The sequence below is a fragment of the Notolabrus celidotus genome, chromosome 1 (assembly GCF_009762535.1).
Source record: "Notolabrus celidotus isolate fNotCel1 chromosome 1, fNotCel1.pri, whole genome shotgun sequence".
Lineage (NCBI taxonomy): Eukaryota > Metazoa > Chordata > Actinopteri > Labriformes > Labridae > Notolabrus > Notolabrus celidotus.
The window spans coordinates 35,140,961-35,165,352 of NC_048272.1; the positions used below are offsets into that span (position 1 = coordinate 35,140,961).

Sequence of the window (24,392 nt, forward strand, 5' to 3'; positions counted from 1 at the left end):
AGCTCTGTCAGATGATATGTCAGTGTGTATTTGGGTCGGACAGGCAGTCAGATACCATGGAAGGAAACACAGTTTTTCTTCTGTCTTATATAAGTGGCAGCCTGCCTGACTGCCACCCAAACGCTGCTCCTCCAGATCCTATTAGACAAGCTGAGCGTGGCAGCCACCCTGCAGTCTGCAATGATTACTGCTGCCACACCATTGTTTAAACGAGACGCTGGGAAATGAATGACCTCTTCTCTTAAACAAGCAAAGCATCTATTAATCCCAATATAATTATGAACCCACTCCCAGACTCAGACAGGTATGGCAATAACCTTCCTCTTGAATATAAGTCATACTTATGCAGTTTGTTTTTGGTGGTCTCATAGGAAAATGTTTTAACTCGTCCTGCTAGAAGACTTCTATTCCCTTTAACAAAGCCCACAACGTGTGATTTCTGTGCAACGGTGAAGCTCTTTCTAGTACCAGCTGCACCGTCCTGCTTGCTGCTGGTTTCGTTATTGAAGCTCAGCCTGCAGGAGCGTTTGTAGTTGTGAGGTACAGACAGACCCACTCCCCGTGATCAATTCACAAGACTCGTGCCACCCTCTTCTGCTGGTCACTTGTTGTCTTAAACTGTGGGGTCATTTCAAACCAGCACTCTCAAATATGTATATATATCACTTTTTTTCTTTAGATGCATGATTCTAACCTAATGAAGGGGAGAAAGTGGCGCTGCTATCCTGGTCTGCCTCACTATTCATCCAGCTCAGGCTGATCGCTTCTTTGAGCCGTAACACAATAGAATACCTCTCTCTCTCTTTTATGCAAACTTTGATTTTTAAGGAGGTTTGACATGATTATATTTATTAAAGGTTGTTGATGTACATGTGTTGGTTTATGCCTTTAATGTGAGTAAACATTAGTCTAGTTGAGAGGCTTTTTGATCAGGTTCTGTGGCTGACCAGGACAATTAGACCGCAATGGCCCAGACAATTCAATGAGTAACACGTGCTACATTTTCAGAAACATCCTGCAAATTTAAAAAACACATGTAAAGGTCTGTAACAAGTGTCACAACAGAAACACCCTGCAAAAGAAACAACGTGCTGCATAGAGCTGAGAGACAACTTCATTAGTAGCAAACATCCTGCAAATTCATTAATGATGCTGGGAAACCAGAAAACATGCACAAGAGGAATCCTGAATATCCAGACATCCCAGTAGAAGTGGTCCAGAACTGAAGGGGCGCTGAGTGGATCAGTTTAATTTTGACATGAGAGAGGGAGACCAGACCATGAACTTTTTGATTATCAGACCATGTAGAGATGAGCATCACCAAAGCGGAGTGCTTCTGTGGGCAGGGCCGCACTCACAACTCTGCAAAAACACAACTTTATAACACACATAGGACTTGAATAAAGAAATAGTGTCTGATGAACTCTGCTAAAGTTGATGTAGCTGAAGTTAGCAACAAATCTCATCCAGCTGCAAAGCCAGCAGCACTGTTAGCTGACTCCATCTAGTGTTGGGCTCTGACTGCAGGAAACATGCTTTTGTTTATACTCCAGCCAGCAGAGGAGCTTCAGACTGCTGTGAGATTGAAGTTAGCTGGCCCTGAGCTTGAGGGGCTCAGTTGGAAATGTGACATAGTTAGAAGACAGGAAGTTTAAGAGTAGCAGAGAGATTTAGAGTGAGTTCAGTCAGGACCCATCTACAGTAAACAATACATTCAGTGTCTGATGTCCTTTCTCTTTCTCTTACTCTCTAACATGAGTCTGGTCCTGCTGGAGGTTTCTGCCTGTTAAAGGAAATTTGTCCTTGCCACTGTAACTTGCTAAATGCTGCAAAGTGCTCGTCTCATGGTGGATTAAGATGAGATCAGACTGAGTCCTGTCTGTAAAATGGGACTGGAGGAGAGGAGAGGAGAGGAGAGGAGAGGAGAGGAGAGGAGAGGAGAGGAGAGGAGAGGAGAGGAGATATTGATCCTTTACTGCAAACATTATAGAAAATATATGTTTATATATCATCAGCCTTTTTTAGGAGGTGTTTTTTTGTTTTTGGCCACTTGATAAATAGTCTCAAATTTTGGGTCTCCAACATCTCCAGAGAGACCGATCTGTCTCTGCTGAATTCTACGGTGCGTTAGCAATCTTGGTTGCTGTCTCTGTGTGTTGTGTGTTGCTGGGCAGGGAATTTATGGTGGGTTTATCAGAGCCCTTCCACTGAAAAAGCTCCCTGCTGCTTCTGGAAACAAGGTTGCTCAGAGCAACAGGGAGGAAAATGCTGCATATAGCTGGGGGGACCTGCAGAGCCAGGTGATAATTATTTTTAGGCTTGTTACTATGAGTGACAACTTTCACGTGACACGTGTGCCGTGTTTCCTCTTCTTGGGTTGACTCAAATTCTTTTTTTGGGTTATATACTGTTTCCGAGTTGTGGACAGTTCCTGGTTTTAGAATCACCTCAGGCAAGTTTCCAAGCAAGCAGAATTGAAACCAAAATTGACAAGAGGAAATATTCAGACTAATGATTGCACTAAGTGTGTGAGTGGTTTAGTAAGTGACTACAGAGAGTGACAGTGAAAGTGAGCGGAGCAGAGGAAGAGGTTAGCAGTGAAGCTGTCAGTTTAGCAGTAAATGTTCAGTGAAGGTTTGTCATGAATTAAAACTGCAGCCTCTCAAGATCCACCAGAACCTGTGTGCTATTTTTCAACTACAGGAGAAGTAGAGTGTGTTTTCTTGTTGTGTTGAAGATAATGTCAAGGATTTATTTGAGGGTGCACAATCTGCATTTGAAACAGTGCAAAAAAGTGTGTGATATGTGGAACCTTAGGGGGGTCATGTGAAGTTGAACGAGTAAAAGTTTAACAAAAACACAGAAAGTTGTTCTAAAATATTTTTACATAAACCTCTGCAAAGCAGTATCAGCTGTGTATCACACACAGAACACAACCAGGACTGACCTGGAGTTTTGGTCCACAATGCATATTATAGACAAAGAGAAACTCCTTCTGCAGGATAACTGCTGCAAGATAAGATTCACTGTTTGGTCCACTCCAAGGGGCAACCTCCGGCTGTGAGAATTGTAGCCAATGCGGAAGTATTATAAACTGCAGTTCTTTGAGTGTCCACTTGAGGCTGACTCTGGAGGTACAGGAAACCACATACACACCCATTCAAAAATGGTCTTTACAGCAGAAATAAACATGTTTACAGCCCAACTGACTTGAATGACAGTCAGGCACCCTGTAGCTGTTAGCCTTTTTACCTCACACTAGCTCGATAGCAGTTAGGTTGAGTTCAGCATTTCCAATATGGCTCCCGCTGACGATTGGATTTAAAACAGCGCTTCAGAAACAGATGGGTGATGTCCCAGAAACTGCATCCATTTAATATACAGTCTATGGTCCACTCCCCTAAATCAGATGCTCAGGCTGGTCTTTCAAGGTTAGCAGCTTTCCTTGGAGCGAGCAGAATAAGTCTAAATGACCAGGCGTACTTCATATCAGGAATACACATACAATGATTCTATGAGTTACAACGATTATACCAAGGACAATGGGTATGACATGAAATATATGAGGGTAATGTAGATATTTACGCCACAGTACAAAATGGTTTTGATCCCTTTACCCTATTTCTTCATTCTTCATAATTCTATGGGGGTGTATTTGTCTATAACTCACCTGTTTTGATTATGTTAAGGCTTAGAGTTATGCATAAAAAGCCGTTGCTGATTTTATTGACGGGTGGTCACGTTGAAGCTGAGTCTCTGACCTCGACTCCACGTCTTTGATAGTTTCTGCAATAGCCTGAGGTTAGCATTATTAATATGGGGACTGCCATTTTTGGCTTTCATAACACCTCTTCAGAAAGCAATGCCTGACCTTACTGAGAATATGTCATTGTTTCATGCAGTCTATGTTCTACACATGCCTGCTGGGTGTTGTGTTGAGCTTTTCCATGGTGCAAAAACATGCAGATTTAGCAAATAGGTAACCCAACATTTTTGTTCAATCGGAGTGACAGCATGAGTTGGTGTACATCTCTAAGGGTCAGTTATATAACATACAAGCAGCTGAGGTCTCCTCGTCCCCACAGTTCCCTAAAAAGGGGGGTAAAGATATGAAGGTATTAAAAGAACACCTAAAATCAGGATTCAGGGCTGCTAAAGAGACCAAAAGTTTCTTGATATTTTCTTTTGACTCACTGTTGAGATTATGAAACGGGATCTCAGATCACGATGGTGACATTTTCAAATACTCAGTGCAAACAGCAAATGTTACAGGTGAAAAAAAGAACTCCTGTCTCATGCATTAAAGACAGATTCTGGGTTTAAATACTATAAATGATTTGTGACGAGGTCGCTGAACTGAGTTTAACATCCTATAAGGTTTTTAGTTTTTTTATCCTCTATTTCAACGCTCTTCCTTGTGGTATTTGAGCTGTGCATTGAGGCTGTGATGTCTGTGCACTGTGGTAGGTGGTCTGATGCTAAAAACTGTCATCGGCAGTGCTTTCAGAGTGAAATGCCAGGTAGGCCAGTGAGCACAGGGAGCCAGGACTTGTCAGTGGGAGAATGTCAATCCCAGCAGGGAAGGGCTCCATTTGGATACCAACTCCCCCACATCATGTCCTGAAGGTTTGAAGTATAAGGCCAGGTAACAAACTAAATAATTTCCCCCTAAATGAGATAAGTGTCTCACAGACGTTACGCTTCAAAATGAAGCAGACCGTTTTTCTGCTAAAAAACTGCAGCACCAAACAAATCCTTTCATACGTGGTAATTTTTTCAGAGGACAGACAGCAGTCCCAGATGTATGTATATCTAATTATTGTGTTGTTTCTGCAGAAAAGCAGCTTGTTCTGTCTAGTGGTTCATTGCCCCTTGTTTTTCATAGGCATGGGAGCTGTCCCCATATTGGAGTTGAGCTCCTGTTAACAAGCAACCCTAATAAATCCCTCAACACACACGCCAACACACCAGAAGAGAAATGCAGGCAACTTGGGAGGAAGACAATAAGGAATTCATCAAAAACAACAGAAATATGATCCTTATTTTGTACAAGTGTTATTTCCAATTCAATTTTCTCAAGGCTGTGACCTCAAAGCTTCTACCAGTTGCTGTAATGTGAGAAATTATTTAATAAAATTGTGAACAAACACACACACACACACACACACACACACACACACACACACACATATGTAAGACGAGTCTCCAGTCGTAAATTAAAGTGACATAGGAGCTTGCAAAAGGGATGACAAGATTAAGCATTAAAAAGAAGACAGGCTTGGCGGGAAGTCCCTGAGGAAATGTCTCCAGTTCCCTGCAGATACACCACATCAACCAGTCTGAGGCACACAAGAACGCATGCTCACTCATTTTAAAACAGATACATGCCACCAATAAACGGCTGCAGACTGTGTTTATTTTTACACATGGATTTAACCTGTTATTATCTGACAACACACTGAAACAGGTGAGGAAATTTAGATTATTAATCACACATCTTCTTGTAAATAACTACAGTTTAGTCTGACTTCTCATCACACTAGGTCATTTTTTATAACCTGACCTTGTTGGATCATGAAATTGTAAATTAACTAAAATATAAAAATAACTCAAACCTGCTGGTACCAAGCTCAGCAGATAACTTATCTTTGACGTCTCTGCAACAACCTGTTCACTCCAGGTTAGTGTTGGTCGTCTAAGTTTCATTGTCACTGTGAACACTTAACATTCTGTCGGCTACAGCAGCACTGACACTCACTATCTTTAAGATAACACAGTCACAAAATCTATGCCTTGGGTTTATTTACTAGCCAGTTGAATATCTTGGTAACAACAGGGCTTCAGAACTACATGCAGGTTATCCAGCTAGTAACCAAAGATATAAACAATTTGACACAACACATTGACTTTAAGACGGTTTTGTTGATTAAATAATGATTTATTCATCCAGCGTACACAAATAGTCCTCTCGATTCCATAGTTGCTAACTAGGGATGTACATTTTAAGTATTTTCCGTGATCGATTTTTGGAAATGTTAACGATCAATTATCAATTAATTGATAAAAAAAACATTATTATTCTTACGTCAAAAACAAGGCCAAATACGTTGTTTTCCCCCTAAATTATATTTTCTACAGCAACAAAATGCATCTAACTGACGGGATTGAATATGTTTGACACGCAGAATATCAAAGATCAGGCTCATAGAAATATTCTACACGGACATAATCTTATAAAGTGAAGGCTCATAATACTAACAGAAAAGTACTTCAGACTCACAGTGTCCAGTTTTCTGTCTACTCGTTCTTATTGATAAAAATAAACATGTGTATTCGGTCAGGTGTCGGCCAAGAGCGCAACCGGGTCATAATCAGTCCCGCTGGAGAAAAGCCCAGACGGCTCTGATGTTGCTGGTCTGTAAACGTAGCGTAGCAGAATTTCCCACCTGTCTGTTGCCTTCGTATCCAAAGGTGGGAAATATCCTGTTTAAAGCTGTCAACCTTTGTGTCCGTGTTGTTGTTGGCAGCAGTTTTGTATTGATCCTCTTTTAAAAAGCGTACGTGGAGAACTGACGCACAGCCGCAGCCGCCAGCTGAGCATCTCAGCTGTGCGCAACACCTTTAACAGCTGATTCACATCGAAACATGCTTTAAACTTCAAACACCTCCCTGATAGATGAGTGTAATATGAGACCACGTGATGTTTGTTCCACGTGACAGAAAATTGATAACAAAAATGTGTGTTTCCGAGTAATTTCTTAACAATCAATTAATCGATAATCGATTAATTGTGGTCATCCCAATTGCTAACGCTTCCATGGTAAGAGACTCTCATCAGTCTCCTTGTGAGATGAATTAACATTAAACTCAACCAAATAATTCATGGTCAAATTGTAGTTAAGATATTAGTCTGCTTACTTGTTTTAACTCTCATGAATTTGAACATTTCAATTGAAGCTAACTTTAGACAAGGTTAGAAGGACCTCTTATGTTGACATTTCTGTCCTCATTCAGCTCCCCTTCTTCTCTGAGCTCTGCAGTGACACACCTTTAAGCATAAGTGTGGTGAATTACACAACTTTGAGCACTGTTACTAGTTTAAGTTACTTTGTAGCAATCATCAACTTCGAGCTGCTCTCCCCAGCTCTGCTGCTATCGCCTTGATTGCTAGACAGGATGTTGCGTTTTGCCAGTGTCAACAGGCAGAGTTGAAATGTGCTGCACTACTTTCCTAGGAATGATTTGATATGACATGCGATTTGATCATGTTGTCACTGCCATTGTTTTTGCTTTGGAGAATTGACATGGGGTTTTAACCAATCAGAGCTGAGTAGAAACTGGAAGCTTAAATACAGTGAATTTTGAGATGTGCGTGAACAAGTGTGAACAGAAATAACCGAATAAACTAGATCAACCTGTCTTCTTTCCACTTATGTCCACCATCTGTTCTGCAGGGTAACAAAAACCGTATCAGAAACTAAACTAACACCCACGCTGAATGAGCTAACAAGCTAGGAATAGTGGGCTAACATCAAAACAAAACACCAGTGTAATGGAAAATGTTGATATACTTGTTATTATGATTATTTTCACTCTGATTCGTAACTTCTAAAAGGTAATGGTTTCAGTATGTAACCTGCCTGTGTTCAACAGATACAGTTTAAATCATGAGACTATGTTGATTTTTAACTCAATGAAAAACAGAACCCCTGAAGAAACTCCTTATATGAGCCAAAAATGAAATATTAAATATAAAGTTGATATTTAACCTCTATTCGGAAAGACACGGATACAACAAACACCATTGAAGAGACCAGAAGCCTTGTTTTGCAGCGTTTGTGAAAACTTAATCTGTTTTCTTCTGCATTCAAATTCGTCCTAGTTTTCTGTGACTAGTGACTACTAACCCTAGCTTTAAATAAAATAAATTCAAACTTCTCTTGTGAAACTTTCCTTACACCTACAATATATCGTTGTAACCCATCTCGCTCTCTGTGTTATTGCTGTTTATCTTTCCATTCCCTTCTTTCTATTCCTCTGAGATCATCCTTCAGAAAAGGTATGACTGTGTGCTGTTGGTACAGACACGTCTGGACATGAAGATTGACATGTCCATTTTTCACAGCTCACAACACGGACAGCCAGTCTGTCAAGGTATTGATATTTTTCCAGGTGAAGGTTTTGGGCTCGTGGGAGCTGCTGTTCATAAAAAGGCTGCTAAAAACAGACATCATTCAAAAGAAACAATATGAGCGTCTTTGTGTACCATCCCTCCACAAACAACCTCTGACATATGTTGAGTGAGCTTATATCATGTAGAGTCATACAGTCAAAGTAATATTAGATAAACAAGACTTTTCCTTATTTCTGTGCTGACCCTTAAAGAACCACTTTTATTCCAGCTCTGTGTTGGGTGTATTTCCTCTGAAGAGGTGAAAACTGCTCAACAATAAATAGAAAACCCATTAGGAGAAAGTCTGTGCGTGGGGGACGCCATATGGCTCATACACTCATGTGTTTTAGCACTACAAACCGCCACTCTATTAGCAGGGGAGGGGGCTGCGGTGCTGAGACCCACGCATGAGCATGAACATACACAACATGGATACACCAGCATGAACACATGAGGATGCACACTGTGCCGCTCCCTGCAGTCCCTCTGACTCGCTCCTCGTGGCCCTGACAGCTACAGTACGAGCCCTCCAGAGAGCAGCGTTTCAATCTGTCACTTGCCACCCCTCGGCTCTTTACTGAACACTGTTTGTTTCTACAGTCAATTCTCGCTAATGTGTCAAGTTGTTAGGAGGAAATTGGGTTTTAATCCTGGCAGTGATTTGATGTCTGTGTGTTACGATGCTCTTTGAATTGTCATGTGTGTGTGTGATTAATTTCCCTTGGTGCAGCTACAAAATGAAGAAACATAAAATCCTTTCATCCATCAGCCTCAGCTTTATTTTATTGACCAAGTAGAGAGAGTTTGCACCTTAGTTTATATATGTTTACTTTGTCTGTTTTGTTGGCAGTCGTCGAGCTGACTAGATGAATTTAAATGACACAAATAAACAGAAACACATTTAAACTGGGCCCAAGGTATACTAATTACACACAGGGCTGTCGGTATTACTCAGAGGAAAGGAGAAGCTTTTCTTGCAGGATGGTGAAAAACAAACGCCTGAAGGGAAGGACTGCTCAGCTTTCAATGGGAGCTTCTTTTTTAGTTTAGATGTTGGCTTAAAGGAAAGTTTTGCTTCACTGCCTGTTCTTTTTTAAATTTGAACCTTAAAGAGAGTTCATCTGAAATGTCAAAAGGATTTCACCTAATGAGGAACCGTTCTTTATGAATAGCTAAGTCAGCATTAAGAGCAGAGGAGTGGATATGTAAGGGATAATGTATGGTTAGCAGGTATGGGAAGTAGAATCCCAACAGCTGCTTGCTTATTACCCAGCTACTAACTCAAAACACAATGGTGATTTTATTGATCTTAAATGATATATGTAAACAGTTTTTAAAAATAGTCCCAGTGATTTCTTGTCAGTTATCGTTCCATGGCAATGGATTCTTCTCTGCCTGTTGCGGTGGATTTAAAATGAAGCTGTCCTCATTCAGCTCTCCTTCTTCTCTGAGCTCTGCGGTTCACACACCTTTAAATATAAACAAATGTCACAACTTTGAACCCTGCTGCTATCATCACCACCGCTCATGGTTTAAGTTTCTTTGTAGAGATCGCTAACCTAAAGTTCCTCTCACCTGCTATGCTCAGTGATCATATTGCTGGACAAGATCCAATATGTTAATATCCGTGTTGTTTAGCCTGCTGCATTAGCATGCTAACAGAAACTAGCGTTTAGCTACATTGTTTTGAAGCTTAATGGAAGCTAATGGTTTCCCCTCACCTTATGGTCTATGGTGTCAACAAGCAGAAGCTAAATGTGTCTGAACTGTTTTCTTTGGATTGATTTGACATGACGTGTGATCAGTTTGTCTCCGGTGTTACTCATGTTAGAGAAAGTTAATAACCGTCATCAAGGGGTTTTGACCAATCAGAATCAAGCATCTTATACAGGTGGAAGATCAGTAAGAAAGTCGGGTAATAAGTAAGAGATTATATAGTGAGTGGGTTGTTACAGTAGACCAGGTGAGCAGGATGACAATGAAAAGCAGGGGGTCTTGTCTCACCCAGGAGGGGTTCCTTTTCCATGTACTGATCAGATCAGAAATTAGCGGTAAAATATTGATCTGGAAATACAAATTTTGCAAAAAAAAAGTCAGTCAGAGCTGCCTCCGTAAAAACAGTTAGCTCTGTAGCTTTCTTAAAATAAGTTAACTTGACTTTTGTGAAAGATGGCAGACGATCTGCATCAGCCTTAACGATCAGGAGAAAAAAGTTATGACTCTGTCCCCGCTGATTACAAATGGAAGCCTGTGTTACAATACTTTCAGGATGACTGAACTGTCTTTAAAAAGTTCTGTTTCATAAAGATCTGAGCCTTATTGTTAGAATAAACACTAGCTCTTTCTCTCTAACAATGTCTTTCCTTTTGTTGCAGAAACTTGTTAGACATGGACACCTTCTCGAAGTCAGACCCCGGTAAGTGCTGCCATTTCCTCCTTCCTTCTCTTCACCAAAATCCGTTTTCACGTTTTAATTTCAACTTAAATGATTTTACCTCACCGGTGCAGTTTATATCATGAAACACCAAATGTGTTCAATTTCATGGAGCGATTATTAAATCACTTCTTCATGAACCTTATCAGAGCACAGCAGGCCTCAGTGAGCAGAAACGCTGATTGTCTCCCTCAGCGTTTACGGGCACATTACGACAGAAGCAGTGAATGAAAAGCCGTGTCCCAGGGGTCAACTGATAGACTTTGAGTCAAGTCTTTTTCCAATTAGGGCAAATAATCAGTGGCACTTAATGATTGCTGGTCACAACACACACACACACACACACACACACACACACACACTTACAGTGAGGGAAGCAGTGAGTGATGGAAAAACGAGTTACTGTGATAACTCTTCAGTCGGAGCCAGAGATCAGAGAGAGAGAGGGGAGGACAAAGAAAAGGACAATCACTACTTTCAATGACTGGATGATAGAAAATAAATAACACTGTTGTCCAAAAGGTTTCTGGTTGATTGGTGGGATCCATTTCTGCTGAGATATAGATTATTTGTGCAGAATAACCATTGTTTGTCTTTGTATTGTCCTCAGAGTGGTTGTAATCATCCTTTTTGTGTTTTCAGAAACGTTTCAGTCTGTTTTATTTCAGCGGTTCTTAAACGTCTCTCAATGAGGTAGCACTTTGAATGTTTTCTAAGTACCCCTAAGCACAAAATGTTCTTAGTTGGCAGAAGAAGCCTTTATAAAGAGGAGCAGCACGGCGCTGTGCCATCAGTGTCTGACTTCCTAAACAACAATGTTGTAACTGAGAATTACTCTATGAGGTGTGATGGCTTCATGCTCCCTATGCTAATTTCTCCCTGCAACAGAAGAGACTTCAGGGGCTTTTTACTGAAAGCATTAAATGTGATCTCTCTACACAAACACTTCTGGAGGCAGTTTGTTTTTTTCTTGATGTTTTCACCATGTGCTTTCTGCATTATCATTGCCCAGAAAATAACTAGAGATACGAACACGCCGACATTAAGTGTTGATGATTTTATTCATTTTAAGATTATTTATATATACAGCTAATAAAAAATAGTCCTTCAGATTCAACAGTTGATAGTGCTTCTATAGCAACAGATTGTTATCATGCTGCTCCAATTTACATTTTCATTTATGCTAAAGTGTAAACATTGACCTGCTGTACTGTTATAAATAACATTAAACCTAAAGTATACTTCTGTATACTTCTCCACAGAGATTCAGAGCATGTCATGTTAATCTACAGTTGATACATGTTACTGTTTATCATACAGACATGATTACAGGGAAGAGTAGAGAGGAGGAGATGAAATATACAGCCAATGTGCAGCCAATGAGCGGGGATCCCGGAAGTGCTGTAAATGTGGGAAATACAATACCGCCGAGCGGACCAATCACAGGGCTTGCGGTCTGCGTCGATTCATTGGGTAGTTACATTTTGGAGGAGGTGCACGTCAGCTACGTGTGTAGGTACAGGAGCTACGCGGACCTCTGGCGTAGTCTATGCCGTCGATTTAACGCAGAAGTATAAATCAGGCTTAACCTGGTGAAGATATCTGTAGTCTCTCTGTTGTGACAGAAACACTATCAGTAGTCCTATAAGTGAAAAAAAAAAGCGGAAAAAAAGAAATACAAAACACTCCTTGTGTGTGTGTGTGTGTGTGTCTGTGTGTGTGTGTGTGTGTGTGCATCACAGTCAAGCATTGACCTAAAGCTGACAAGGAGCAGCAGCAACTGGAGTTGGGTACCAAACCCAATGAAGAGTTTTATAGGGGTTTTCCATGACCTCTCTAATGGCCCTTTTCCACCGGCCCGTCTTAGCCCTAATCTACTTGACTTGACTCGACTCTACTCGGTTTGTGTTGTGTTTCCACGGGCGCGGTACCTCGTGTGAGATACCAGTTTTTTGTACCTGCTCTGTTCTGGTTCCAAGCGAGCTGAGCCGATACCAAAAGGTGACGTCGACGGACTGCCGGCCACTGATTGGTCAGAGAATGTCGTCACCGAAGAGTCATGAGCGCGACGCCCAATACAGGAATCAAACCTGCCATTTTTAAAAAACGACATCAGTACTCTTTTGCTCTTCTTTTGCTTCCTTCTCTCACTCGGCCTGCAACAAAAAAGCCACAGACCGAGTAGCAAGTACATGATTGCCTCCATGTCCTCCATTGTTTGTGATTGTTGTCTTGCGTTCAAAATGACGTGAACGCAGTTTCGCGCAGCTGTGTTTATGACGACCTCGCCCACCGTGAGTCGGTACTCGGGCTGGTGGAGAAGAAACCCAAACCGAGTAGAGTCAAGTCGAGTAGAGCTGAGTCGAGTCGAGTAGGGCTGGAACTGTGTAGTGGAATAGGGCCATAATGGATTTGACAAGTTTACTGATAATATCCCTTGCAGACAGAATGGCCACATGTAAGGAAACAAAACACAGGATGAAAGATGACAGAACTTTTGATCCAGTCACATTACAGAAAGAAAACTCAAACTTTGTTGGGCTGGAATTTTGAAAAAATCGATTCATGAATTCTGCTTTGACATGCAAAAACAAAAACTAACTTTTTAAAGTTCACATGTTGGGTTGTCCCTGCCTTTGTGTTCTGTCAGTGTAGCAGTGTGTGAATGCATGCTATGAGGTTGTCTGATAGTAGCTGTGTATGTGCTGTTCTGCTGTTGTTGTGTATTCCTCAGTGACTGCGTTTCTTTGTAGCTCAGATAAAGGAAGCTCAGATCTCGGTGTCAGAGCTCACAAACAAATGTCACCAAAAGAAAAGAAATGTTTCTTTGAACATTATTGGTACAATACAACCCAACAAACCCCCCATGAACTAGTGCTGCTTTGTGTGTGACACAACAAAAAGTCCAGTCAGAAGAAATCATGTTTGTAGCAGGTACTCTCTGACTTTAATCCTCCTGAGGAGGAGCTGCTCTGTCTTCTGTGTTCTATAACACAGCAGTCAGAGCTGCAGTGGAGTATTAGTCTGATGGCTTTAAAGCTCATGAGCCTCAAAGAACAGGAAAAGTTATGACCTGGAAATCTTTTACACTTTCTACAAAGGGTGTAGAAGTGTTACTTGAAGCTCTTTTTAAAACCGGAAAATTACAAACAATATACAAAGTGAAACAAAAAAGAGACAGTCTGGTTTACTGACATTTCCCTACCCTTACAGTGGTGTCATGTAACGCTGCCCCTTTAACTTTTCAATGGTTAGCTAGCTGGCTAACTAGCAAACATAGCTAGCCCTACGTAGTTTAACCACCATCACCAACACTTAAAAGATAATTTAAAGTTTGAAATTGTCTGTCTTATTTAATATTTTTACAGTTTTCTAATGAGTTTAAACCAAACACTTTATTTAACAGTGTATTACTCCACCACTTGAGAGTCCGCCATCTCATTTGAATTAACAGCCAAAGAATCAGGATACAGGAAGGATACACCAGATGCATCCTCCAAAGCTCGGCAAAAGCAGGACTTATCTGCCGGCTGCATTTGAAGGAGGCTTCAAAATGGGACAGCCTTTGACACAACGCTGTGATACAATTAATCTTTAAATGCGCCCGTTGGCGGATGCGTCCCTTGAATTGGAACAGAGCTACTGTTTTGAAACCTGAAGTTTGGCTATTAAAGGGGTAGCTCATTTTTTAAAGTGGGTTTGTTTCTGCTAACCTGCAGGGAAGCTAGGCTATCAACCACTGCAGACGGGGTCAACTATACCTAATAATAAAGCTAATTATAAGAACCTCTGACCCAGACTCTAAAGTTGGTGTAAGTGTTTGTCATAAAAATGTTTTGGTGCTTTACTCATCAGAAAACCGCTGTATTTAGCAGTGTTCCTTCGCCTGCAGCGCACTGATCAGCTGTCTGAGTCTGTGATGTATGAGTCAACTTGACTTTGTCTAGTAAACTGATTTATAGTGAATTTTGGTAACATTGCACCTCAGCTTGAGATAATTTTAAGCAAAAAAAGCTTAACAGTATCGAGCTGGCACAGTAAGAGCTGTAGAGTTTATTTTTAGCTCAGTTTTCTCTCAGCAGCTCACACAGTGTATTTGGATATGGTCAACATATTGCACAGACCATGGGTCGTATGCAATAAAAAAAACATGAGTGGATGCCGGCTTAGCGAAGTAGTTAAACTGCGTGCCCCATGTACAGAGGAGACAGTCCTTGAAGTGGGCAGCCCAGGTTCGATTCCAACCTGTGGTCCTTGCTGCATATCCTCCTGCACTATCTCCAGCTTCCCACTCTATCCACTGTCCTGTCATCAAAATTCAGGCATAAAACCAAAATATATCCTATATGAGCCGCTGGTGTCCTCTGATTTAGAAAAGGTCTTGATGTACTGTTGTTACCAAGTCCCACTCCTGACAGCAGGGGCTCTCTGGGTTCATGGGCTCACAGTTTACACACCTGCTCCACCAGGTAACTTGGGATCTCTCCTGCTCTCCAGTTAGCACAGAAGTCTCTTCCCTCTCTTTTTTGGTCCGATGAGTCTTGTTCTCCCTCAGTTAACTCATAAAGGTATCCCCTTGTGTCCACAGCAATTGCCATGTCATTGTCACTCTTGGAACCACTCATTTTTCAGTTTTGTTGAATTTTTGTCTCCCTCGATGATCTGTGCACTGCAAGCGGAAGAACGTTACGAAAATGAGAAAGAAGGTCTTTCTCATGGCAAAGCAAACTCTTAAAAACTCATATATACTGAGCAAAAATATAAATGCAACACTTTTGTTTTTGCTCCCATTTTTCATGAGCTGAACTCAAAGATCTAAGACTTTTTCTATGTACTCAAAAGGCCTGTTTCTCTCAAATATTGTTCACAAATGTTTCTAAATCTGTATTAGTGAGCACTTTTCCTTCGCAGAGATAATCCATCCACCTCACAGGTGTGGCATATCAAGATGCTTATTAGACAGCATGAGGAACTTGGCACAGCCATTGAAGAGGAGTGGACCAACATTCCACAAGCCACAATCAACAACCTGATCAACTCTATGCCAAGATGTGTTGCACTGCGTGAGGCAAATGGTGGTCACACCAGATACTGACTGGTTTTCTGACCCCCCTGGACCCCCCCAATACAGTAAAATGGCACATTTTAGAGTGGCTATTTATTGTGGCCAGCCTAAGGCACACCTGTGCAATAATCATTCTGTCTAATCAGCATCTTGATATGCCACACCTGTGAGGTGGATGTATGATCTCTGAGAAGGAAAAGTGCTCACTAATGGTGTGTTCACACAAAACCCAAATAAAATCATTTGTGCGAATGAATTACATGTAAAGTCAATGTAGAGACACGGGTAGACGCGAGTAGGGGTCTGGCGGCACGTATCATGCGAATTGGGCGGCGCGAATGGCGCTATTCGCGCGAATGATGGAAACCATTCGCACGAATAGCGCGCATTCGCAAGAGTTGAAATATCTGAACTCCAGCGAATCTATCGCGGCTCGATAGCCAATCAGCGTGCATATCACATGGTGACGTGTGTTGTGTGACGAATGGACCAGCGGAGGTTCCCTCATCTGGAATATATGGGACACTTTGATTCTATCACCGTGCAGCTTCCCCAAACTCTGTGACACTAACTGTTTTTAATGGGATCAGGAATAAACAGGAGCTCACTGTAAGGACAGAGAGTGAGGAGGATTATGTGGTGAGTTGTGAATAACTTTGTCTGTCAGTTATCAGTTGTTGTAGTAGGAAGTTAGCTCTGCCACTTTTAGCATAACCGGCTTCCCCATTCAATGTCCCCGAGCTCAACCTTGTTACTGCGGTCAAGCCGGCCTCCACTTCTGAAACGAAAGTCAAGCCACCCTCTACTGTATTCTGTTTGAATAAATCACGCTGTGGTGTGGGAACCCCCCTCCCTCTCGCGTATATTCGCGTCTTGAGCACTCGTTTACACGTGATTTTGACGCGCGACTTGAGAATAGAGCGAGTAAACACAAAACATTCTTGAGTCTGTATTCTCGCGAATAGCGCGATCGTTCGCGTTTGGTGTGAATGCACCATGACACAGATTAAGACAAATCTTTGAACAATATTTGAGAGAAATAGATCTTTTGTGTACATAGAAAAAGTCTTAGATCTTTGAGTTCACCTCATGAAAAATGGGAGCAAAAACAAATTGTTGCATTATATTTTTGTTCAGTGTATGTAATAAAATCAACCCTGTGTGCAGCGGTTGTTAGCATAGCCTTGATGCCAGTTCTCTGGTTCCTCAACAAAGGGGTTGAGCTGACCGTCACCCCCTGTGGGTTATACACTTACTGTTGACAAGTACCTCACACTACCCCACTTCAAGTAACAATAAACCATCCAGGTCGCCCTCTTGGTTTTTGAAGCCAGAAGTGAATATGTTTGCTCACATGCAGATTTTTAACTCGCTTAACCTCCAGGTTTATCTTTGGGGCACCATTTGTAAAGGTTTGCACACTGAGAATAACAGCATAAATTATCCACATTTATCTCTAAAACATCATAAAAATGTAGTGTGAATTTTTAAAAGTCACTTTTTTATCACATTTAGAGCAATATTTGTGATCTTCACATTTAAATTTGATGTGAACATTCATTTAAGTTACAATCACTGTCACATTTATGAAGCTTTTATTTTGGCACTAACGGCGCCCCATACAAACTCACTGCCGCCTTGCGGAAGCTTATCAGCTGACTTGAAATGTGGAATAAAGAAAGTAGTTATCAGTTGTCCTTGTTATTGTCACAGTCAATTCAGAGGGTCCTATGAATACAGTGACAGGCAAAGAGGGAGGAAGGAGATTTTCTTTCTGGCTATAAGAAAGGATTAGAGATGTTTTATATCCCATAATATGCTGATACACATTCATGAACACCACTCATTCAGCAAACATCCTGACAATAATCTGGTTTACTGTCTCTCCTTTACCTTGGTTTTACAAAGAGCATTATCTTTGCATGTCGTTTGACAGGGTCGAACATGTTGAAGATAATGTATGGCAACAATCTGTATTTAATAACCAGTTACAAAATCAATACTGTTTGAAATGGTAATAATACCATTCAGGGGATGATCTTTTGGTTTGCCAGAAGTCAAGTAGGGTCATCAGGCTTAAACACACACACACACACACACACACACACACACACACACACACACACACACACACACACACACACACACGTGCGTGCGGGCTGTCAGGCAGAAGGCTGGGGGTACTTTATTGACACATCTCATAGATTAATCTCTCTTCCCTGGGCTGGGTGGAGGTGGAGGTGGAGAACCATGATGCAGGGTAATGATTGTGTCAGAGGGGTCCTGAACTTCAAACCTTTCCTCCCCACCGGGGGAAAGCTGGAAACTGGACTCGCTGTGACCACGATGTCCCCCCCAGCTCTTTCATGTCCCTGGTTAGAAGCTTCTTTCTGACCCGGGCGTCCGGCCATAACAGGACGGGGTCGATACGTACGGATAATGTCACACAGCACTGACAGCCTCTGATAAATGACTGAACCCGCTCACGAGGTAGATCCTCGCCTGTAGATAACACAACAGAGTCAATAGATGCTAAACATTCTGTATTGACTCTGCTGAATGACCGATGGTAAGGGGATGTATGTTAGAGGTTACATGAGGTCGGATTTGCACAAAATAGTTAACTGGTTCTTCATTCATAATTTACTCTGTATGTTGCACTATTTGAATATGAGGTTGTTCTATGTTTTCCACCCTGCAGAAAGTTGTCTTGAACAAAGAACAGTAGTGCTAAAAAGAAGACCTTTAATGTATTAATTTACATCCACAACATGTGCACACTTTGACAAGAGCCACATCTTCATGATAGTGGGTGAGGATGCTCATGGGAAATCCAGTCTTTATCTCAGAAAATAACTACAGATTTAATTTGAAAGGGTCTCCAGAATCAACACACATGAAAACTCCTCACATAGCCTACACATTAATATTTCAGTCATTTTCATTGGACAGTCTTTACAAAGTTTCATCAGGTGTGACAGATTCAGTATCTGAGTTGAAATGTTTGCTTATTGTAATGCCATTTGTTGGTGTGTCATCATGTTTCATTTAGTACCTAAAATCTGTAATATCTAGATATTTTGTTAATTTTATAAGTTACCCCTGATCAACTATGTTATTTTAATTTAAACAGGTTTATTTTTAAACTGATTAAAGATTGGACCTTGAAACATCATAAATATGTTCAGCCCATCAGGAGCAATATTCCACTCTCAGACAAACATGAAATGTTGTTTTTATGTTCTTTGTCATCAAATTTACAGTAAATCTATTGATGTCTTACAGTGTCCTACCATTAACAGCTTCAATTATATAATGCTATTTAACATGCACTCTCGATTTATGACCCCATTTATAATTAAATGCAAGGTTAATGAACATTTATTGTGCTTGTTTAATTATTTAGTTGAGGAAATGCTTCCAGTTATTTAATATTTAGCTGCACTTATCTATATTTCAGTATCATCACTGGATCATACGTGTAATGCCAAGGAAATCACGTGTTAATGTTTCCTTAAATAACAATGCAATTAATGTTCACTCCTCAGCAAATAGTCTACTGAATATCTCGGTGCAGTGACGCTGCATGAGGGAGAACAGTTAGGATGACCTAACCAAACAACAGTTTGCTCACAGTGTTTAAAGATCCATGTGAATTAAACTTCTTCAGCTCCCCTGACATTATTTAAATGGTAAATGGAATGGTACTTCCATATCTCTTTTCTTTCTGACCACTCAAAGCACTTTTACACTACTCGTCACATTCACACACCACATTCACTCACTGATGGTAGCGGCTGCTATAGTAAGGGACCATCAGTGTTAGCTAATCTATATTAACACACTGCTGAACAACAGAGGGAGCTATTTGGGGTTCAGTGTCTTGATCAAGGACACTTTGGCACGTGACTGCAGGAGCTTGGATCAAACCATCAACCTTGTGTCTTGTAGCATGCCTCTGTAAAATGGTCTGAAACCATACTGATCATTTTAAGATGTTATTCACGTTAGAGCTTTTGCTTTTTTGAGGGGTGCAAAACATTGACATTTCCAATCACTGCTTTTGCTGCTTTTTATAACTGAAGTAAATGTACTATGTGCTGGAAATACGGCTTCAGACTTTTCAAAATAAAAGCACGTTCATTTGAAACAGGAAATAAAGCAACATAAGCACAGAAGGACAAATAGATGAAGCTTCCTTCACTTGAAATACTAGTTTATGGCGGTTTGGCAGATATTTAATCAATGCATTCTGCACTGATTATGCATAGTGTCCCATAAATAAATGTTTCAAACATCTGCACAGCATGATGTTTATTTTGTAATAATGGTTCCATATGAGCAGAAAAGATGATAAATAAGGGTACACTTAAGGCCTGGCCGTGGACAGGTATATTGCACATCACAGGTGCATAGACAGTGACCTGTCCGCTGTCACAGAGACCTCTGTGAACCCTCTCCTCCAAATATAGTCACTTCAGGTTGCAGAACAGACACTGTGACAGGGAAAAAGCCAAGCTCAAGGTTTCAGAAGCAAACAAAAGGTTTGATTACAGTGCCCGGGTCCACTTGTGTTACAGTCAATGATTAAAACACACTTTTATATCAGCCTTTCATTGAATATCTCAGTTAATTCTCTTTATTTAATCAAGATCACAATCAAATGTGAAGGTTTCTCCCAACATGACTGGTTTTTATTATAGCTGTGAGTGTGGTGGTTTTATATAAAGTATGACTGTAATGATAATTAACGGCTGCATTGTCGTCTTTGAAAGGTTTGTCTCAGGATGCTCTTGTTGCACATTTGTTTCTTTCAATCTGACTGAGCCCCCTCTCTCTTTTTTAATCATGTATGCAGAGGGAAGGTTGGGTGTTGCATCTGTTCCCTGCGTGAAAGTGACCCAGATGACACTGTGATGGTTGACTATGCGTCCTGTGCAGCCTACGAAATTATATCTGCAACAACTGTGAATGTTTGTATTTACAGTCCCAGCTGGTGGAGTGCCATGCCTTCATCTCTGTGAAAATGTCTGTGAGATTAGATTTTTGACTCCAGCTATCATCTGTCCTTTAGGCGAGTAGAGCTGACCAGGCAAAGCTCCCCCTGATGGGTTTCTCCTCACATCAATAATCCATCTCACAAATATGTGAGAGGCCCAAACTACAGACTGCTGCTTTGAAGTTTCTGCACAGAAATAAAGAATCCCATCCCTGCAAAAAGCTTCACCATATCGTCTTCATCACTCGGTGCTCCTTTAAATCACTGATTTATTCTCTTTTTAAAATGCACATTCAGGTCTTTGACTTTGCACTTGTTGGCCTTCTCTAGACCTTTGAAATTAACAGACCATTTTGACCTTTTATATGCAATAAGCTGTGTCTTAAACACACGTGCATAACCATTCCACCAGCCATGTTACGACTATGTTGAGAAATTAATTTATAGGTTCTTGATTTGTTTAAGGCTGGATTTGCTGGCAGATCTGTAGAGCATGCTCATATGATGATGATTGGAACGTAGTTGTAAAATGTTACATGCACACCTCATGACTGTAACTTGAATAAAAAATCAATCTTATTAGTCTTGGTGCTGACAGAGTTATTTGCACTGGCAATGGGAGCTAGACGGAGAGGCTAGCATGGTCTTAACTTGAATAACTGAATAATAAAGTTAAGATTAATATTAATTTGACCCAAAAGTTGTCTGGTAAGAATATCATTATCATGGAAGTGCTATTATTCATCATTCTTTAAATCAATCAAGTAATGTTTAGATCATAAGTGTACACTTGTTTGTAAATTTAGTTGGTAGCAGGGTCATAAGCAGGAAAATATTTCATTTCATTTATTTATTTATTGAGTTGGGACAATGCACATTAATTAACATTAATTCATTGGGCATCAATGTAAATGCGCCAGACTTAGCACAGATGCTAAATTTCATCCTTGTACCCAAGGCAGGTACCTAAACAACACAGACACAGTAAGACTTTAAAACCTCACAGCTAACAAAACACAGGCAGACAATATCAACACAACAACACGGTTGAAAAGTTAAAGTATAAAGTTGGTTGATAAATAAAATCGCAACTGGGTAGACAAGACCCTTCAGCACAAATGGATTACAAATTGCTCGCCTGATTCATCTACAGAGATGGTTGATATGTCTCCACCTCCTCCTGTCGTACTGAAGTGAAGCCAAAACAACTCAAGTTTAGCAAAGTGGTGCACAGTGAGGTCAAAATAGTAGTTTGTTCCACAGTTTGCGGGCCACTGCCGAGAAGGCACGGCCACCCCTGGTTTTCAGTCTGGTCTTAGAGACCACAGGAAGTTGCTGACCAGTAGACCTCAAAGACCTTGCAGGAGTGTAGCTTTGCAGGAGGTCAGAAATATACTGTGGAGCTACTCCATTTAAAGATTTTAAAACAAACAATAAAATCTTAAAATGAATCCTAAAATGAACAGGGAGCCAGTGGAGGGAGGTGAGGATGGGGGTAATGTGCTCTTGCTTACGAGTGCCAATTAAAAGTAGAGCAGCAGCATTTTGGACTAACTGTAGCCGTGACAGGGAGGCCTGGTTAACGCCTACATAAAGTGCGTTACAATCGTCCAGACGAGTCGAAATGAAAGCATGTGTAACTTTCTCAAAGTCATTAACAGATGATGTGACATGGGCTGATGTGACATGGGCTGATATATTGCAGTGATGACGATGTTTGAGGCCAGAGTCTGTGCTGTAGGGATCAGCTGGAGGGGCTATGATATTTAACCTATAGTGCAGTCTGCAGCTGAACAGATTCCTCTCTTCATATGAAGCAGCGACTCCAAGAACTGACTCTTGTGTTGGCATTTAAGTCTCCTCTCATCGTTCCCCCTCTGGTGCACACAGAGCCGCAGGAGCCGCATCTGTCAATCCTGACATTATACTCTAATTTAAAGCATCAAATCATGAACTTAAGCAAAACCTCTCGGAGAAATACGAACACCTTGACGTACAGTATATTAGTGTGATAAGAACTAAAACAGGAACCATGTTTGAGCAGAGTGTATTGGGTTTTATAGTTTGACCCATGTCCCATCTGTTAACATGGAGAAAGCAGGTATAGCAGACCTACACTGCTGGCTCCATTAAGTAAAGAACATACATAGTGCATGTGTTCTGAGATTGTGATGGATGGAGGCTTGTTCCTGCCATACACACATATACACACACACTCCCTCAATACACACTCCTGCTTCACTTTCTTTTTTTCTACCAAATTTTATCAGTTAGCCAACCGTCTCTAAACTCTCCACCTCTTGCCTCTTTTTCTCTGTTACGCTATTTATTAATTTAGCTTGACCCTGTTTTTCTTCCCTCTTTCATTTCTCTTCCTCCTTTGAAGAGTGGAGCAGAGAGAATTGGGATGTACAGGTCCCAGCAGAGGCCAGATCGTTGTGGTCTGCTGGCCTCCTGTCTTACTGAAGCAGAAACTCGAGTCTCTCTCTCTCTGCTGCTGTGATGTGAGGGAGAGGAAGAGGAGGAGGAGAAGAGGAAAGATAAGGGGAGAGAATAGAGAGGCTGGAGCGAGAGGGCACAAGGATGGAGAGAAAAGAAGGAGCAGGACTTACAAGTGTGGATATGGAGAGAAAAGGGGAAAAGAGGATGAAGGGGTGAGGAGGAGAGGAGAGCATACTGGAGAGAAGAGTAGAAGAAAGGAAGGGGAGATGGGAGAGAAGGGGATGACAAAAGGAAGGAAAGAGAAGTGGATACAAAGAGGTATGAAAAGAGAAAAAAAATTAGAGGAGCAAGGAGTGAAAAAGAGGAGAATAAACGAGAGAGGGAATAATTTGGGAGAGCAAAAAAGGAAAAAGGGCAGAAAAGGAGAAAGAGGAGATGAAGAGGAGTTGAAGCTGTGGAGGAGTAGACTAAAATAAACGAGCATCACCAAACTTAACTCCCTTCATGTCCTCTCTTACTCATCATTTCTACAATCTGTCAGTGTTAGTAGTCAATCTTTTTCCAGACAGACCTGAAATCAGAAACTCACAAAGTGCAAACTGAGTCGTATTCTCGCTCCATCGGGTCTGTAGAACTGGTTTTGAGGTAATGCTCTGTCTAAACCTTCAGGAGGTCTGAAGAGTCTCAGAGTGTTTGGACGACAAACTGAGCTGTCAGCTGAAACACAGCGGTGTGGTTCTGACAGCTCCAGTGTGTGTGTGTGTGTGTGTGTGTGTGTGTGTGTGTGTGTGTGTGTGTGTGTGTGTGTGTGTGTGTGTGAGAGAGAGAGAGTGTGTGTAAAAAGGACCTGGTGCCCACTTACTGCTTTACAACCTCACATTTCAAAGTAGTATTCCTTGTCTACATTTTTCCCAGTTTGAGATCATTCTTGTGGTGTTTCGTCACAGAACTGTAGAAAAATTCAGCCAATCAGACAGTTTTAGATTTTTTGTTTCTGTAAGTTTTTAAACTATAAAGGCTGATTTGTATTTCTGTGTCGACCCTACGCAGCAGGGGCTGACATGGACCTGAGCTTTACATACTTGTGCGTCGATGTGTCCGTGTTGCGCAGTAATTCTCCACCGAAACGCTTGAGGACAGTGCGTTCTCTCTGATAGTTGGTTGCCTGTTTCCGGCCCCGCTATGATCTCTGTTTACTTTTTTACAGCGATTCAGAGCGTGTTATGTTAATCTACAGCTGATACATGTTGCTGTTTATCATACAGACATGATTACATGA

The 24,392-nt window shown here is 41.1% G+C and overlaps 1 protein-coding gene across 1 annotated transcript in view; it reads left to right on the forward strand.

Annotated features, from left to right (window-relative positions):
- LOC117818480 (copine-9-like) overlaps positions 1–24,392 on the forward strand; it is a 193,761-nt gene that overhangs the window by 10,400 nt on the left and 158,969 nt on the right. Inside the window, exon 2 of the mRNA XM_034691429.1 lies at positions 10,549–10,589. Within this exon, the coding sequence (XP_034547320.1) occupies positions 10,549–10,589 (41 nt within the window). The remainder of the gene's footprint in view (positions 1–10,548; positions 10,590–24,392) is intronic.